The sequence below is a fragment of the Zootermopsis nevadensis genome, unplaced genomic scaffold (assembly GCF_977971745.1).
Source record: "Zootermopsis nevadensis isolate Lab colony 2312 unplaced genomic scaffold, Znev_1.0 Znev_ptg000037l, whole genome shotgun sequence".
In the NCBI taxonomy this organism is placed as follows: domain Eukaryota; kingdom Metazoa; phylum Arthropoda; class Insecta; order Blattodea; family Termopsidae; genus Zootermopsis; species Zootermopsis nevadensis.
Window position 1 is genome coordinate 3,786,517 of NW_028259169.1, and position 18,684 is coordinate 3,805,200.

General features: G+C 36.5%; 1 protein-coding gene across 12 annotated transcripts; it reads left to right on the forward strand.

The window, feature by feature from the left end:
• The first annotated feature begins 110 nt into the window (after positions 1-110).
• LOC147871841 (uncharacterized) lies at positions 111-17,773 on the forward strand. 12 transcript variants are annotated; one of them, XR_015538245.1, is made up of 7 exons: positions 950-2,766; positions 3,071-3,257; positions 6,331-6,431; positions 8,727-8,861; positions 12,402-12,453; positions 17,465-17,512; positions 17,723-17,773. XR_015538245.1 is itself a non-coding variant. In XM_087359979.1 (6 exons), the coding sequence occupies exons 3-6, from the start codon at positions 3,204-3,206 to the stop codon at positions 9,377-9,379; spliced, it is 351 nt and encodes a 116-aa protein (XP_087216105.1). In that variant the 5' UTR covers positions 111-916; positions 2,568-2,766; positions 3,071-3,203; the 3' UTR covers positions 9,380-11,923. The 12 variants fall into 12 exon arrangements, 11 of the variants coding, with proteins under 11 accessions (XP_087216105.1, XP_087216106.1, XP_087216101.1 ...); XM_087359979.1 differs by lacking the exons at positions 12,402-12,453; positions 17,465-17,512; positions 17,723-17,773 and adding exons at positions 111-916; positions 9,319-11,923 and having other exon boundaries at positions 2,568-2,766; XM_087359980.1 differs by lacking the exons at positions 12,402-12,453; positions 17,465-17,512; positions 17,723-17,773 and adding exons at positions 921-938; positions 9,319-11,923 and having other exon boundaries at positions 2,568-2,766.
• The last annotated feature ends 911 nt before the right edge of the window (positions 17,774-18,684 follow it).

Below are 18,684 nucleotides of genomic sequence, written 5' to 3' on the forward strand. Positions count from 1 at the left end.
ATTTTTTTTTCATCACGTGGCCGAGCAAACACAGTTCAAACGCTGGCCCACAGAGGTCGCTAACAGACACTTGAACCATAGAACGGTTCATTTGTCATAATTTGACCTTTAATATTTGTGTTACAATGATGAAATATTATTACAAACCATTAGAATACAATCTCACCTATTACACGTGCTTTGTGATGGAGTACTGATAGTATCACAACTATCAGCAAGCTCTCTGCTAAGAAGACTATGTGTTGGACTGCAATGGTTCATCACTAACACTCGAGTGGACGAATCAATTGAAGACACACAGTTCGTGATTAAACTGAGGCCCTACCACTACCTTGCACCTAAAATAGGGAATTCTTCTTGAGAAGGTTACTTTTGATGTTCACAAAAGCCAACCACTGGTTCTTATCATGAGCTAGATGCTGAAGTCATCTTACTCGTAGGTCAATATCTACCAGACTACACGGTGCTATATGATAGAATACAGCCGCCTTCAAGTCATGTGACGTCCTCTAAATTTGAAATTCCCACAAAAATCGTATGGAGAACGGAAAAATACAGTAACTTCTTTAAATATCCAATAGATGTCAGCCAACTTCAGGTTTTAAATTTATTTTTAGCAAGCGAAAGCGGCTAATCGATATCACAAACGTCCACATCTACTTATAGTACGAGTTTAAGCACTAGATGTCACACTATTTCAGATTTGTGAGAACTTCTATAGCAAAATCATTGCATTTTGCACGAGCTCTAATTTGATATATTGTTTTTTTTGTATGGAAAAATTCATGCACATTGCTAAAAATATAGAAGAAGTGTCTGAATTGCTAATTACTTCTAGCTTAGAAGTTTGAATTTATTCTGAATCCGATTTCCGGTTCCATACAGTTCATACAGACAAGAGAATGTTTCAGAGAGGGTTAGTGTAATGTTCATGTTCGGTACTGGTTTTCAGTTTGTAATCGCATAGATTAGTTGTTTATACATACTGGGCAAGAGTTTTAAATCCCAGCAGACAAACTGGTGTAGAACTTCTGTGATTAAAAAAGACATTTTGTTTAGTTCTATTATTATATTATAATTTGCGTCATAATATATGTTCTGTTATGAGAAACGTTACCTGGAAATGTACTCACAAGTAGAGTTTAGAAAAAATCCTAAGTTAACAGAATATGAGAGTGTAGTTGGATCTGTGACAGCCTCAGGTCTAAATATTCGAAGCGACATACAGAAATAGATTTCCCTCAAAAACATGTAAATCTTCAGTTGTGTTCGTGCTGCAAGATGTATTAAGACGTCCCAGTTTCAACAAATTTACGAAGTTAGTGGGCGTAATAAGAGAATTTAGAGCATTGAATTTGCATTTAATAAACCATAACACTTTAAATTTCAGGGGTTTCATGTTTAATTAATCCACATTCAGAGTCCTTGTATTTTAATCTAATGTGTCATTTTAGGGTGTGTGTCTTGATCGCTTGGATATGGTGTTCGTGGTTTCAAATTCCACTCCAGACTTAAATGTTCTTCCTAGTCCCTATATTGTGCTGTTGTGTTGGTATTAAAAAATAAAACATGTCGCTCGCGCGTAGAAGTAAATGACAAATAGATTCGTTGGTGAATGAATGTTGCTCATTATCTGTTTTTGAGAATTGTAGGAGTTAAAACTGTAAGCAGAAAAATGTGCTAATAATGTAAAATCGTTAAAAAGTGCGGTGATGTAATATACAGCTCAGTATAATAACATCGTGTTTGATTTTTTGACTAGCAATATTATTGGTTATGTTGGCCATGTTTCGCGTTAAATTACATAATATAAATGATAAGCTGATTTTGACGGTAATTAAATCTAGTTATATTCAGCATTTTACGCATAATTTAATAGAGCACAAATAAGTGTGGTGACGAGCTAACAGTATCGTGATCGTGTGTGGCATGCCACACGTGCCATGCGCATGATAGTACTCAAATTACAATATAACAGTTAACTGTGCTGGTGAAGCTAACGTTTCATCAGATGGATCACTGTCTTTTGGGGAAATTCAACAGACAGTAATAAAGTTTTTTACATGCAAAAGAAAATAATTAGAATAATGGCTGGTGTCAAAAGCAGGGTATCTTGTAGAAAATTATTTCGTAAATTTAATATACTTCCACTTGCAAGTGAATTTATACTCTGCTTGCTATCATTTGTGGTTGAAAACATGGATAAATTTAAAAGAAATACAGATGTACATAATTTAAATACAAGACGTAAACATGATCTATATGTGCCAAATGCTAACTTTACTAAATATCAGAAAGGAGTGTACTATACAGGTATCAAGTTGTTTAATAATCTTCCACCAACAATTAAAAGTCTAAATTATGATATACAGGTATTCAAGCCTGCATTGAAATATTACCTCTTTACTCACTCCTTCTATTCTGTAGATGATTTCATCTCTGCTGAAAATGTTTAAGCTTTATATCCATAATCTACATATATGTAAAGCAAGTTTTGTATTTATATTTAAAATTCTGAGGTTTATGTATATTAATTTGTAAAATTATTTTTCATTCTTGTATTGCAGAATCTGAAATTTATGTACATTGATATGTGAAATACGTTCTTGTACTTGTGTTGAAAGTTGTGAAGTGTATGTATATTGTATGAAATGACAAGTCCTACATCCTTTGGTTGAGTCCTAAGAAGGATCCATGGAATGTAAATAAACTCTAAACTCTCTATGGAAACTACGCCAGATAGAAGCGGACTATGGGTATTATGTGGTAAGTCTTAATAGGAATAATAACATTGGATTACCATAGGAATAGTCTGTCCCTTATAGTACTTGACTACCCATTTAATGGCACTTCTCACACTGCATTCTGACCACCAGCCCACTCTGTAGTTTCTCCAATAGTTCCTTGCATTGTGATACTGTAGTTGCCTTTGTACATAAGTGTTTGAGTATGAAAGCACCAGGCCAGACCAACAAAACTTTCACTGCAGTTTCTATCCTGTTCGCCTTGTACACATCCCAGATTAAGTTCTTTGAATATTTCTGAAAGTTATATTTAATTTTCTCAACAGAATTTGGTTATTATCTTGTACAAACTCTTTGTACTACTGAGAAGCATAATTAATTATGTAAGATTTGAGGTTTTCACAGAGGTGAATATGAAGATTTCTGTCTTCTGGGTTGTTGCGCTGTGTAGTCTGGTTGATGTTAACCATGGACCAAGCCAGATGGATATCAGTAAGACACAAATTACTTCAGGTATGTTCTTTAACATTTGATAGTTTTTGGTTCTGTAATTGGGTGTTCTGGAACTTGGTCAGATTCTAATGAAGTTTGATGTTGGTAATGCATTTTTCTAGCATTATACACTGGTATGCAATATTGACACTTTTTTTCATAAAACAATAAATGTACCTTCCAAAACTTTCCCAAATGTGATTAATTTTTATAATACTGGTTTTTGTTATTATATTTACATTTTTAAAAGTATATCATTTAACAAAGCTTTAAAAGTATTTTTGTATTTTGTTATAGAGATTTGGACTGGAATTGATGCCATTTCTGTAAATATCATTACACTGAGGAATTCTTTGAAGTTTAGATAAGGTTGAACAAGTTTTTTCTGAGTCACATACAGATATTGTTTCCGTACATGAAATTTTTTTTTTTAAGTGCTATATATATATATATTCTGTGCCTTGCTTCTGTCAAATAGCACTGCTTCACAAGACAAAACTTAAGGAAACCATAACTAACTACCTAACTAGATGGCTTACCGACCCGAAGGTTCATCACTGAATTAACCAAAGCCCGCCACCAGACCCTGTCCTGGGCCAACAAAATCCAGTCTCCTTCGACTCCTATCTCCCATAGATCCCGCCTGAGATTATCCTCCCATCTACGTCTAGGTCTCCCCAGCGGTCTCTTCCCCTCAGGTTTCCCAACCAATACCCAGTGCACACCTCTTGTCCCATCCATGCGCGCTACATGCCCCACCCATCTCTTTCTTCTCGACTTAATGACCCTGACAATATTGGGGGAGGAGTACAGATTTTTAAGTTCGTCATTATGTAGTTTCCTCCAGAACCCATCGTCTTCTCTCCTAGGCCCAAATATCCTCCTCAACACCCTATTCTCAAACACCTGCAATCTACGTTCCTCCCTTTGAGTGAAAGACCATGTTTCGCACCCATACAAAACAACTGGCAAAATTATTGTTTTGTATACTTTAATTTTCAGGTTCTTAGAAATCAGACGGGAAGACAAAATATTTTGAACTGAGAAGTAGCAAGCATTTCCGGAATTTAATCTCCTCCTAACTTCCTCATGAGTGTCATTTTGATTTGTTATTGTTGTTTCCAGATATTTGAACTTTGTAACCCTTTCAAAGGACTTATTAAAGACCCTAAAATAATTTTGCCAGCCTGTCTGCTGACGACGAGATACCAACATGTACTAAGGAAACCATTCTTTTATAAACTTACAAAGCCTTTGTGGAGAGTGGTACTAACACTGTGGGAATGTGATGTCCTATTTTATGTATAGCCTTCTTTGTATATGTAATTTTACTGTACACATACAATTCTGTTTTATTTTGCTCAGTTATTCCATGCTAACTTTGATTTTATAAAAGAATATATTAGTTAGGAAATAATGGTTATCCTCCTATGTGTATTGTATCTTTCTGTTTGTATGTGATTTCATGTATTAGATATTTTTCTATGCCTACATGCCCAATATCCTTATAACTACCAATTTAATTTTAAACCCCATGCCTGTCATTGCTGTAACCTGTATCTTTGTTCCTTACAGAAATTAATTATGAAACTAATGTCCTCTATTTTCAGGACTAAATGATGCTATTATCATATGAACTCTAAGTAAATATTTTGTATCTAATTTTATATTTGTAAATATATGTGTAAATGTGATTTTAACCAGACTTGCTTGTCATGTGTTTTGTAATATTTTGCATGTGTGGTGAATAAGGTGATAAATTGAGTAAAAGTCATTTAATTGCTATTGCTTTGTGTGTGAAAAATTATAGAACACAAATCCATTAAGGAACCACTGTTTTATTCAAATTTCAGATCTGATGATATTTTGAAATTGTCAGGTTATTTTTATTTTAACCTGTTGTTCAGTTATGTTACGAAAACAGATGTTTCTCTTTATTTGCCCATTTTCATTGTTGATAAGCCATGAATTATTGGGCTGGACTGTCAGCAGATGACAGAAGAGCTTATGCACACTTACATAATCACATATAGAAGCTGTATGATATTTTAGGTTGTAACAACAGTATGGTCTTCTAGGTTGTAATGCTATATGGACTTCTAGGTAGATTCTAGTGTTCTTTGGGCTGAAGATGGAGGAAGTATGTTTCTGTGAAATATTGGTATCCACCTGTAAGTCCATATGGCATTATAACAGAAGATCAACACTGAGAGATGCAGAAGCTTTTCAGACAGAAGAAACCAGGATTTCTTAACAAGATATTGTGTTCTTAGCTCAGGAAGAAATTATAGATAGAAGAAAGTACTCAGATATTGATATTCTGTCTTATAAAGCATGAACGAGATGTTTTGGAGGCAAAATTCAGCGGGCATTTCTCACCTAAGTCTCTGTCGGTTCACTGCTAAATGGTTCTAGCAGTCAAATCAGGATTGAATAGAAATTGTGCAGATTTAGTGGACTTGTCACTCACTACTAATAAATGCACAATTCAGAGACAAAGAAACCTCCCACATCGGAGGAGGCCAAGGCTTGACTTTGGGCTGTTGTGCTATAAGAAGAAGAAGAAGAATTAAGCTTGCAGCAGTGTAATAAGTACATACCAGAGTCATCAATTAACATGTCAACAAGTGAAATTTGCAAAAATATTCCTGCTAGCTTGTATGTTTGTTTGTGTTAGTTGGCTGTCTGTCCATCCACATTGAAGAACCCGGGATTGGATTTTCATCATATTTGTTAACAATGCTCACACATTTGCTGAGGTCATCAACGTCAAATATAAATATAGTATGATTTTGTAATATTAAATGAAAAGTTAAGTTAAGAGAGTGACTAATGAATAAAAATTTTCAAGGAAAACCATACAAAAATCAGCATAGTTTGTCTGGTTACAATACCTGTCATCTTGATTTATGAAGAAAGGAACTGTTTGTTCTTAGAAATGTTTAATTTAAAATCGAATGCAAAAATAAAGAACTCTGTTTGTTCGTATCCTAAATTTTTCTGTTTCTGGTGGCTGTTGTGAGTGTCTGTGAGGAAGGTGTGAAGAAATGAAAGTGACTGATTGCAGCTGTTGTTCCAATTTGGATTGTTTCAGACAGCTGATTGGTGGAGCCTTGCTCTTTTGACGCACGAGATGCTGTCAAGAGCTACTCCTTTTGAAGCAGAAAGAGAAAACAACCAGCAGATGATATTTGAGTGAGTCTCAGCGTTTGGAGAGAGATTGGAAATTTATGTTTCATAAAAGTGACAAAAATGAGAAACCTTCTTTGAAATCTAATTTGAGATGTATCTTTCTAATGGGGAAGAGAGAAATTAAATCTTCTTTTGCAGTTAAATTCTGAAAACAAATGTGATTTTGCTCGAACACCTCTTACCAGGAGTGGCGAATCTCGTAATGAGTGACACCAAAATACGTTCAGGTGATGTAAGAATGAGTTCCAAGGAAAATGAGGCATCCATTTTACACTGTTTTGTTTTCTTCTGCCCACAACTGTTACCATAAAATATAAATGTTTAAGTTCTAAACTACTTTGTTTATGGTCCCGATTATCGAATCTAAACAGGATGTAAGGAAGATCAGATAATTAAAAATGTCTGATAATTCAGAGAACTGAAGAAAGAGATGAGGGTAGCACTCATATTCTTTCTAAAACCAATAATGTTGGCATTCTGAAGAAACTGATTTCACAAATGGAGAAGGGCTCGGTCAGGAAGTGTAATTCATTCTGCTGCATACTGAGTTGACAGCTGATAAAATGAAGCATTCTGAGATATCACGCTTATGAAATGGATTGTCAGATAACCGAAAGTCAGATAATTGGGACCCTACTGTATTAATAAGAAAACTCAGTGCACAGTTTTAAGGCTTTCAGTAAAGTTTCTAGATATTATTCTTTAACATAAGTAAATAAATGAATAGAGTGTGGTTTACGTTCCTAGCAGAGGACTATCTGTAGGGTGGGGTGAGTGTTCAGAAGGCCACATTTTGACATTATGAAGCATAATATATATCATGCTGAACAAATTAAGCATCCTATAGATAGAAAATAAATGCATAGCATATTACAGTGAAACCTCGATGCATCGTTTTCGGCGGGGGTGGGAAATAAAAACGATGAATGCGGGAAAACGATAGATGCGGGAAAGCATTAAAAATTTAAAAAAAAACAATGTTTCTCTTTCAAAGTTACTTCTTTTTACCAAAAAAGTCTTTAATGGACAACTGGTTTGTCGAAACTTTACGTTTTAGACCAAACCGAGCACTTTCCACGTTCAAAATGTTTTCCTCGTCACGTTCACTAATATTAAGCGCATAAAAGAACTTCACTTTCGCCAATGCAGCGTGTGCTTCGGCAAAACTCGGCAAAGCTTCGGGCTCGCATTCGTCGTCTTCCTCTTTCTCACCGCTCCAACCCCCTTTGCGGACAATAACAGGAAGAATGGAAATACTATTACTGCCGAACTCAACGAAACGTAGCTGTAGAAGACCCTGAACCGCTGGAAACGAGATAAACCAGAAGAATGAAAAGTGCCGCCAGCCTTTCCTTTGTACTTGTAATAAAAGCATTTGTGAAGAAATTCACACTGCACATGCCATCTGGCATCGCTGGAACGAAATATGAGTGCACCCTAATTAAAATCGTAAAATTTCTGACAATGAGCACCGCCATTTACTCCAACTATCACCCCTGCACCGCTGACCCTCATTCCAAAAGAATGTGCTGGTTGGGCGACATAACAGGTTACCGCTACTGTGTATTCCAAAAACATTATGCGTCTTTCGGTATTAATTTATCTCTAAACCCAGCATTTTAAATTCTCAGAAACGATCATTGCGGGAAAATTGTGGGCCGGGACTAAGGTTTTTGAACGATCGATGCGATAAAACGATAGTTCGAGGAACGATAGAAGCGGGAAAATGTAACATTATTTTATATGGGATGTATTCGGGACCGAACAAAACGGACGATGCATCCGGGAAAACGATAGTTCCGGGAACGATGGATAGAGGTTTCACTGTAGTTTAATTGTAATCGTGGGATAGAGACAAGAAAACATGCGTAGTGTAATGTGACCAATCTTACAGAATGGACCCACATAGACTGCTTTACTCAGGCCCTGTGCCCCTCTGGGAATGGCTTCTCCTAATGAAACATCTCATGTGCAATAAATCTGGAAGCACTGGCAGTAGTTACATAGTAGAAATTCACTTACAGTGTTAGGAAGACACTGGAAAACTTGCTGGGAGGTCAGAATTTCAGAAGACCATGACCGGACAACTTGAAATGTCCTGTCCACTAAATGTGACATAGCAAAACACTTACAGAGAGCTCTACAGTTATATTTACACAGAAGACTTTATTTCATGATCCTTGTACATACTCTCTTGAAAATTGAAGGGTCTTTTGAACCCAGGGGTTTTTGTGTCAAGCTTCATTCTGCACTAAGCTCTCTGTTCCATACCATTAATGCTTCTAATTTATACTACAGGACACCGGGGTACTTCTGCCATACTTCCTGCTTCTCGATGACAGCATTGTCGATGATGATGAAGACCATTTTGGTGTGGATGCTCGCCCTCAGTTACCAGGCACTCAGCCTCACAAGACTGGTGGCACTTTCAAGGTCAGTACAAAAATTTGCAATATTATGTGTTGGATGAGAATAAGGTCTATCTCTGGACGTTCTATTACTTTTAGAAACGGTGCTGAACCTGAGGGCCATGTTGTTTAAAAGTTACATAATAAGGTAAATGTTGGTGTTCTGATTGGCTGATATTTGTGCACTGTAACTCTGGTATGGTGCACAAGGTAAGATTCAACATTCACATTTGGTTCATGCATATAATAATTTTCGTGACTGTGAATTGCAGACAGTGATATCAATAACATAATGGGTTGTTAACACCTTGTAAGTACAGTCTTTTGTAGAAACTGAGAATTTGCTCAGCTGCTAAAGAAATTAGACATGTCTAACATTTTTTAACATATTAGAACTTTTCCAGTGAGGCGCTTGTAGCACCCCACCTGCCGTCCAATATATCTGTAGCTATTCTATATCTGGACGTCCTCTCATTCCGCAGGATATTGGCCGTGACATGGGATCCACTTAACATGTTGAAAATGTTTAAACATACCTTTTAAGAAGGTAGCTGTCCTGTGGGTTGTAATGCCATCATGTGGTAGAACATTACAGACGTTTCAGAGGTGTTTGCTACCTCCGTCATGAGGGAGATGATGATGGATGAAATGTGTGTAAACTTCTACTAGACTACATGGCACAGCAAACCACAAGAAACACATTTTCATACTCATTGCTGTGTGGACCTGGAATTATATGTTGACACATCTATGTTCATATTGTGAATTACACGGGTGAGTGAGGTCGGATGATGAACTCTGAGATAGACTGTATTGAACATTCAGAGTTAAACACAACACAGAGAGTTGTTTAATTTTCATGAGCTTAGTCTTTGTTTTACAGTGAAGATAAAATTTTATCGTCATGTTTTCAGAGACATGACATTTTTCTTGTCTTATAAACACTTGAGTAAGGACATTTCAGTACATATTAATGTGACTTGTATTATATGTATTGCAGATTTTCTCATTTTGTCACCTTCTCTGGATAAAATCCACTAGCAGCACCCATGCACAATCCTACATTAGTTTTTAAGCTTGGATCTGATATATGCATTGCAAATTATAATGTTGGGGAATGGTGCTTATTATTTTTCCCCACACAGTCAGTTATATATTTTATTACTTATGTTTGATAAAATACAAGAAAGTAACAAGTTACTTATTATATAAATGGCTGCAGGCTTCGACCATATTTAACCATTCTCAGGCTTTACCAAGAAGTATTAAGGAAAGGATTATGTGTTAGCTAGTGTAATTTTGCTTGTCTGCCACGGTAATATACATCAGTGATCAAAATAATGTGATATGTGATAACTACTGTCCACAGACCAGGAGAAAAGCCCTGCGGGGGGGATGTCGTTTCTGGTGCGGTGCGGGGGGAATGTTTACTGCCTGCTGGACTAGAGGGCTGCTATTGGTGGGAAGTGCGATACATCAGAGTTTAAGGCTACTACACACAGACTGAAAACATCAAGCAGTTAAGAGTAGAGTGTAGTGAGCGCACCTCTAATATGTTCTGCGGTGTTGCGATAATATTCTAGATTAAATCACTGTGCCACTGTGAGGTAATCTTAAAGCTGTACCCATTAGAACACATGAAAGCCTGTCGTCTGTTGTTCGTTCAGTGGTTGTGGAACGAATGCTTTTAGGATGGGTTGTCACTCGCCACGAAATCTTGCGCATGTGCGTTTAACGAATTCCTAGCAGGGATTTTCTCCTGGTTTGCGGACTGTATATTACACAGAACAGATTAAGATTGAAGATACATTTAGTTTATATTTGCAACCTTGAGGGTCCCTGGAATATACTGTTTTCCCTGTAAATGCGGCAGAGTGTGTGTTGGACAAACTGACAAAAAATTGGGGCTTAACACCAATGGAGAGCAGGACCAAAAAGCACAAACTTCTGACTCTGCCCACCAGCTGTGATTGGCCAGGGTCCAACCATGAGCACTGGCCGGGCAGGTGTATATATGAGAGACAACCACAAACCAGATAATCTGGTTACATCAGAATACTCATGATGGGAACAGAGATGGTCCCTGAGACATCAGTTTCGTTTAACCACCTGATGTGGCAGATCATCTGAATTTTTTTTTATTGAATTCTCAATTTATTCCCAAAAGCATAATTCCATCATGGCAGGCTGTATTCATCAACTGACCTAAGACAAAGTTCACAGCTGCTTGGTTCATGCCAGAGCTCGTGGTTAGTAATTGAATTCTCAATGTGGGAGCCTGGGTTGAAACCCAAGGCAGTCCATGTGGGATTTATGGTGGACAAAATGACACTGGGACACACTTATCTCAGAGATATTTGGTTCACTCAGACACTAGATTAATATTGTGTGTTGCTTCGCATTATTTGTGGGCTGTAATATCAGGTTTCTATCAGATGCATTTCCAGACAGGCAGTTTCTTCCCTCACAATAATAGTAATGCAGAATGTTGCAATATTAAAATCAAAACATTACGCAATTAAAATCAATAATTTAAAATATAGAATGGCCTGTGTGTTGTATAAAATCTATTATTGCCATGTGTAATGTAGCTCTGATGTTTCTACTTTATCAATCCTAAAGAAAACTTGGGACCAGCTTTACATGGAGAGTTAAACATGGATTCTTATCAGATGACCATTTATTATTATCATAAATTATTTTTCGTGTCTGTTTGTATACAGTTGTTCCGTTGGCCCAGTGTGTTATTATCAGCAGTGTACCGATGTTCTAGTTCTGTGTTAGCTGCAGTGATATACTGCGATAATGGGCTATTTCCTGGTGTCCTGACTCGTTTTCTACCTTAATCATTTTAATTATTGCAATAATAATTTGACAGTGCCCATAACAGATATACTAACCAGCCATGTGGACGGTCACACTCATTGTCATTCTGCAAACCCTATCTCACTAGGAGAGCATGCAGTTCAAATGCAGCCGGGAAGAAGTCAAGCAGTTTACCCAAAGTCTTACTAAGTATTGTCTCAAACTACAGTGAACAACTAATTGAGTAAATAAAGGACCAGGGAAGAGCTAAATTGCCATGTATATTTTGCTTTATTCTTGTGCTCCATTTTCTTACTTGAAAGTCACTTGTGTTTGGTGTTTAGTATTTAGGGATGCAATTGAAACGCAACCAAAACAGGTCACACCGGACTTGAAATTTCCTGGTAGTCTTACTGAACCAACTCTGGTTGCTGTGTTCATCATTAAATTATATTCCAGATAGACTATTCCTACTGAAGCAGGTGAAATGTCCACAGGTAAACAAGCAACTGTCAACTGAGGTCAAGGTGTGACTAGCAGTGAGTTGAAAAAGATTAGTTACAGGACTTAACAGCAGGTGGCATCTAAGTCAACCGGAATGGACTGGATATTTCTGTTGAATGTGAAATGCAGATTGCAAGAACAGTTGCTTGAAACTTGAGTTGTCATTATAGTGTGAACACTCCATAAGAAGTGTGAAGTGTTTTTTGAGCAAACAACTGCAAGGAACTGACTGCTGTTTTTTTCTTTTTGTGAACAGAATCAAGTGACCCACTTAATGTGAACCTCTTGCTGCACCATTCAAAGACCAGGTGAGATATCTTATTTAATTTTAGAAGCAATCTACAGTGTAAGACTAATGTTGAGACTAGTGGGGTGAAGGAGGAAGGAGAAAAGATAGCGTCTGCCTTTAATGCTTCAGACTTCCTGCATTCCTTGCAAGTCTCAAGATTACAGTTGCATACTATACTTACATCATCCGTTAACCAACATTTCTACAATTTCATATGTGACCAGTCAGTGGAACTCGGTATTGATATTCTAGATTGTCACATCATGTAAATGTGCAAGTAAATGCTTACATTTGAGAGTTACATACTGCCTACATCATAAGCTGTGTTGATGGAGTAAATGCTTCTTAGAAGCTTGTATCTCCCTACAAGTTTGCACAGCATTTTCTCCAAAAAGATTGGCTTCGTCCTCAAAATGCTGAGACCCCCTCAAATTTATCATAGTGAAAGTCCCTCTATTTTCTGTACATCATTTGAAACTAATGCACCTTCAAGGTGTTGCATAAAAGTGTACTGCAGTCTGGAATCTCACATTTACAAATATGAAATGTCATTCCAGTCTCTTCCTGTGTCAGATGTCCTTCCAAGGACATCTTGGCTGTTTCAGTTCCAGTAGTTATCTTAAAAATTTCTTTGGCTTTTTATTAGTTTTGTTAAAACCATCAGTTCTTAATATTTTTCATTCTCCGTTAATTTCAACTGCCTGTATCACTACTTACAGTTACCTCAACAAACACAGTTGCAATATTTATGGTTACAGCAGTCTCAAATCACATTTATCTTCTCTTAGTTTCAGTTGGTGAATATAGTGACTGAAATCACAACGTTCATATAGTTGTGTGTCATGCGCCAGAATGACAGAGAAGAGTGGGCTATTTATTTCAGAGTGCCCTGAGTTTTTACCCAGTAATGTTATTTTGTGTTACATTGCTTAATCTGTTGGTTTGCCCCATTCAGCGTTATGGTTTATTTACAACAATATCAATAACTCGGAATTATGTGGCTTCTTGTGATAACCTGATCAGTGAATGATTCACTGTAAATGGTGTACAAGGAAGAACATTTTACATCACTTAGGACAATATCCAATATTTTCATTGACTGAGGAAAACCAGGAACGATCCGTACGAGTATAGCTGTTGTCTGGACTGTGATTTCTTCAGTGTAGTATTCAGACACATTTAGTATAAATGAGATTTTAATATTGACGTTCCTTGCATTGTTATGATGCAGCTATGAGTTGGGCTGTGAACTATATAAGAAAATTGGCGTGAAGGACACATGTCTAATGTGAGTACCTGCACTAATAAATGTATTAACTTCCCAGAAAGGTGCTTACTGAGCAGGTTTACTTTAATATTTTGGCACTCAATGTTTTCTCACTATCTCTCAGCCTTTGCCCTTAAGATTTTACTTATAGAATTGGTTTATCTGTTCACAGAATTTATTGTTTCAGGTTACTTAATTAAGTAGGATTTGAGGTTTACACAGCAATCAAGGTTTTGTGAATTAAGGTACAATTTGACATAAATGTAGTTTATTTATTCATAAATAATGAGAAATGTATTTCTTTTCACTGTAAAGATTTGCGTTCAGATATTTTGTCCACACTGAATTTCTTAATGCAAGTTTGAGTATTCTCATTTATAAAACTGTGCATGAAATATCTGGTGCTGTCTTCCATCACTAGTGCCATAACTTGTCCAGGTGTTTAAGAAACGCCACATACACTTCTAGCTTATTGTATACAAAATTCTTATGTGTTGAAATTCATTTCATTTATTTAAGTGCTTGACAACAGCCAAAAAGGCCATTAACAGTCAAGCACTAACAACAATACAAAAACAAACAAACAGTGAACTAAAATGTACAATATTAATAATGATAATAATTCATTAATTTATTGCAAAATAATTAACAAGTAAATTAGCTAAATAATGTGCCTAAGTAAAATAATAATTAAATTAAAATCAGGTCAGTTTTAAACAAAACATAGACAACATACATAATAATAATAATAATTTATTTATATTCCATGGATCCATACCACAGTCAGATGACAATTAGGATGTGGAAAAAGTCATAATAATAAGATATACTAATTAAACAATAAAAAAGAACAATGATTATTGTTTAAAACGATAACTGACATCAATAAGCTTAATATGATCTTCGTTAATGATGTTGATGCTCCTACAGACTGCATTGGCAGCAGAAACACATCTAGCTTTAAAATTACGTTGTGCCTTAAAGGTAGAGTAGTCTCTGATAGACCTAGTGGGTATGCAGAGACTAACTGTATCAAAAACAGACGAGCAACTAATTTTGCCTTTAAGGACATTAACAAGGAAAAGTGCATCCAGAAGCCTCCTTCTTAAATGCAACGATATGTATTCTAATCTGACTAAAATATCGTCATAATTATATGCACAAATGCCAATAAAAATCTACTATAACATAAAGCTACAAATTTTCTTTGTATCCTTTCCAACTGAAAGGAGTTAGTATTAGTAATAGAGTTCCAAGCAACAGACGCATACTCAATTTTAGAACGAACTAAAGTACTGTACAAAACCAAAAGGCTATCAAGGGTGGAGAAGGAAGCAATGTACCGAATTAAACAAAGCATTTTGAAGCTTTGTGAGAATATATAGTTGATAAGCTGTTAAAATGTTTACAGTCCAGTAGAATGCCAAGATCTTTAACATACTGGAAGTGTGCCACCAGGTTGTTACACAATTTGTAATTAAAGTAAATACTGTTCGTCTTTCGGGTGCATGATATAACAGTCGTTTTACTTAAATTAAGTTGCATACATTAACAAGACACCAGTTTTGTATGGACCAGATGTCTTGCTGTAACAGTTTGCAGTCATCAACATCACATATACTACGAAATATCTTTAATAAGTCATCAGCAAGTAAAAAGCAGTGAGAATTATGTATGGAGTCGCAAATATCATTGATAAATATATTAACAGGAAAGGGGCCTAGGGTGGAACCATGAGGCACTCCACACTTAACACGATATGGAAACGAAAGAGTTCCAGAAATACGAACAAGGGATTGTCTGTCAGAAAGATAACTATGGAACCAATCAACATAGCTAGGGGATAGTCCCAAGTTACTAAGTTTCCGAAGAAGAATATTGTGAGGAACCAAGTACTGTACCACAGGTCCACAAAGCGAAATCTGCCAGTTGGCAGCACTGATCACCGCCTTCTGAATACCGACTCAGTCTCCGCCTATTCACTAAAGTCCGCTACATAACCTCACTTAAACGCTCACTCAAATTTCTTATAATATTACTCCAAATAACTCGTCACGAACAGCTCACCTTAGAACCTGTAATATATCACACACTGAAACATGGATCAGCCCTAAAAAACAGCATTCAACATCCGTAGATACGATTGGTGTCGTAATCCGGTCATGAAAAAACAGCCTAGAGACTAGCTGCTCTAACTGATGTTTTCTGTGCATTTCTGTATTCTCCTGAGAAAAGTAATGGGGCAGAAACTTAAGAAGGGTGATGGCCGTTTCTATCCAGATTCTTACCTATTAATTGATGAACCATCTACCATTTGGTATAGGTGCATAATATTTTTTTAACTCCAACATTTTGTGTGCAGCAAGATCCGCCAATGTGGACTACCGGTCAGAACGCTAGCCTTGTAAACCTGGGGTCCCGGGTTCAATTCCCGGTGGTGCTCAGATTTATAACTTATGTTGGTCTAGGCATCACGGAGTTTTCCTCCGGGGGCTCCCCCGGTTTCTCCGTGGCATCCCAACAATTACTCCATTCACACACACAGAAGAAGGCAATGGCAAAACACTTCTGGGTCATTGCCAAGAACGTATATGAACAGGGCCCAGTCCGAGAAAAGGATGGAAGGATCCTGTTCATATGGACCTGTCGTCAGACAGAACACTAATAATAAATAAAAATCTTTTTAATATTTTTCACCCTGTTTCACATGTATCACAAGTAATGTTTTAGGTGTGATATTCTGTTAATGTGACTTGTTTAGGGAACTGGATGGAATGCGGTACCGTGGGGTGCATAAGGTTGACATGTGTTTGAACAAGATATCACAATGTTATCCTGGAATGCAGAGATAGTACACATGTGATAATCTTGTAATGTTTAAGCAATTGATGTATCAGTAAAACTATTTCTCTGTGATGTGATATATTGTTATAGGTCAAATGCTTTTAGATGGAAAATAAGGGCTAGGATTGGTCAAATTAAAATACAGTATTGGTATTTTTGGTTGCAGTCTCATTTTTATTCTTCTCATGTGTGTGCCTAAATTGTATTGAAATTGGTTTTTATTAACCTTCTTGCCAGTCACTTATATTAGTACACACAGAGGGACATTGAGTTCATAAATCTGTGATCCTGATTCATTACTGTAAGGTTTTGATCTCATTCTTTTAATTATTTTTCTCCTTACTGATGAAAAGGACTCATAAAACTATGGTTCACAGGTTTATAAGAAGATAAGATAACAAGTAATATACCAGCCAAAATTATTACCACTTTATGTAAAATGATTTGTAATGTAATAAAGCCAATGCTTTTATTATAACACCATATAAGAACAGCAGCTGACATTAGGTGGCTTAAATTAAGGATTGTAGAATGATTGGGTGGCAGGGTAGCTCAGTCAGAATAGTGAGTAGCTACAGACTGGATGATCAGGGTTTGATCTCTGACTGGGGCACAGGGTTTTTTTCTAGTCTCTATGTCCAGTACTATTCCAGCATTCAATGTCTACCATACTACCTTATGCTGCATTTTATGAGATGACTACCATCATATTTATCACCATGTGAATCTCAAGTAGTATAGCTGTTACTCCAGCCATGATTTAAATTGGATCCCTCCTGAATACACATCAGACAGTTAATACATTGCTATCCTGTTCATATGGTCTCAGGAAGTTGGAATGTAGTCTTGTGTTTATTTTACGAAGGAGCATATTAAGGACATGATACAATATTTATCAGTGGTTGTAATTTGTTTTCAGGGACCAACAGAAGCTGAATGAAAAATCGAGGAGTTCACTCGTCATCTGGTAAGCTTATGCCATTAAATTTTGTTTACTATAAAAGTTAATGTTTTATAGCACAGTATTTTGGTTCACATGTATTAGCTGAGTATTTACAAATGTTTCGTTCTGCAATTGTGAGTTAGCTTAAAAAGTGTGAAATGGTAGCATACATGTATTTTCCACTGTTCCCTACTATGTTATATGCCTACTTGTATTGATTTTACTTTATTGCAGATAGAGATGTATTTTTGCAAAGCTAATTGCACTACACACATCACGCTGCACCCATTGAGAAATAATGTGTCTGTATTTTGTAAAATATTCACCATATTAACATACTTCTTGTGTAGAAAATGTAGATCTTAATGAGATCTATATTTTGCATCATGTACTAATTTTTTGCACGTACTGATTGAATAAGAGGCTGCGCTGGCCTTGTAGTTAATCAGGATGTGGTGATGTAGAAATATAGCCCTGCCTTTCCTGGGAATCGAACACAAGTGATCCTGCTGACTTATGCCATCTCAAATAGGCTAATGTGCAAATCAGTGCAATGTGTAACATACCCTGATTATTTTCAGTAACATTCTTTGCTGTACTTGCTTATGTAGCACACTTATTTGCATCCCAGTATTTGTTACTGACATTGCTCATGCACAAGTAGCATCATGAATAATTGAGAGTGGCTTGGTATGAGTGTGAAAGTATTTATCTTCTCTAGTCTAACAGAAACATGCCTAGCAGGTGTTAAAGAGGTGGTGTGATGTAGCTGAGTAGAATGAGTGAAGCAGTTGCTAATGCGGATCATGGGTTTACGTTACATAGCACAAAGTAAGTTTGAGTTTATAGTATTTGCAGATTAGTAGTGTTAAAAATTGCTAGGTGCTTGGGTTTTTCCGAAGAAAGAGTACGCTTTTAAAATAATTTTGTGAACAAATTACTGTAAATGCTCTGCAAAAAGTCTGCTGGGAAACAGGAGTGGTACAGTGGGTGATCTTACTTGCATGTGCTCTCTGCATATTTCTGCTTTCGTGCAGTATATTGTGTTTCATGTGTGGACACATATTTTATTAAAGGGTATAGCATAACCACTTATGTCCACCTCACTCCCAGCAGACTTCTCATGGTGCACTAGCAGTATTGTCTTCTTGAATTTAAATTAGCTCCAGATTTGATACATTTCAGAACGTTTTATT

Bases quoted from the DNA above. Each gene is read 5' to 3' on its own strand.
- LOC147871841 (XM_087359979.1), top strand. From the start codon at position 3,204: ATGTTAACCATGGACCAAGCCAGATGGATATCAGTAAGACACAAATTA. The intron at 6,432-8,726 runs GTGAGTCTCAGC...TTTATACTACAG, and splicing joins AACCAGCAGATGATATTTGA to GACACCGGGGTACTTCTGCC. The intron at 8,862-9,318 runs GTCAGTACAAAA...CTCATTCCGCAG, and splicing joins AGACTGGTGGCACTTTCAAG to GATATTGGCCGTGACATGGG.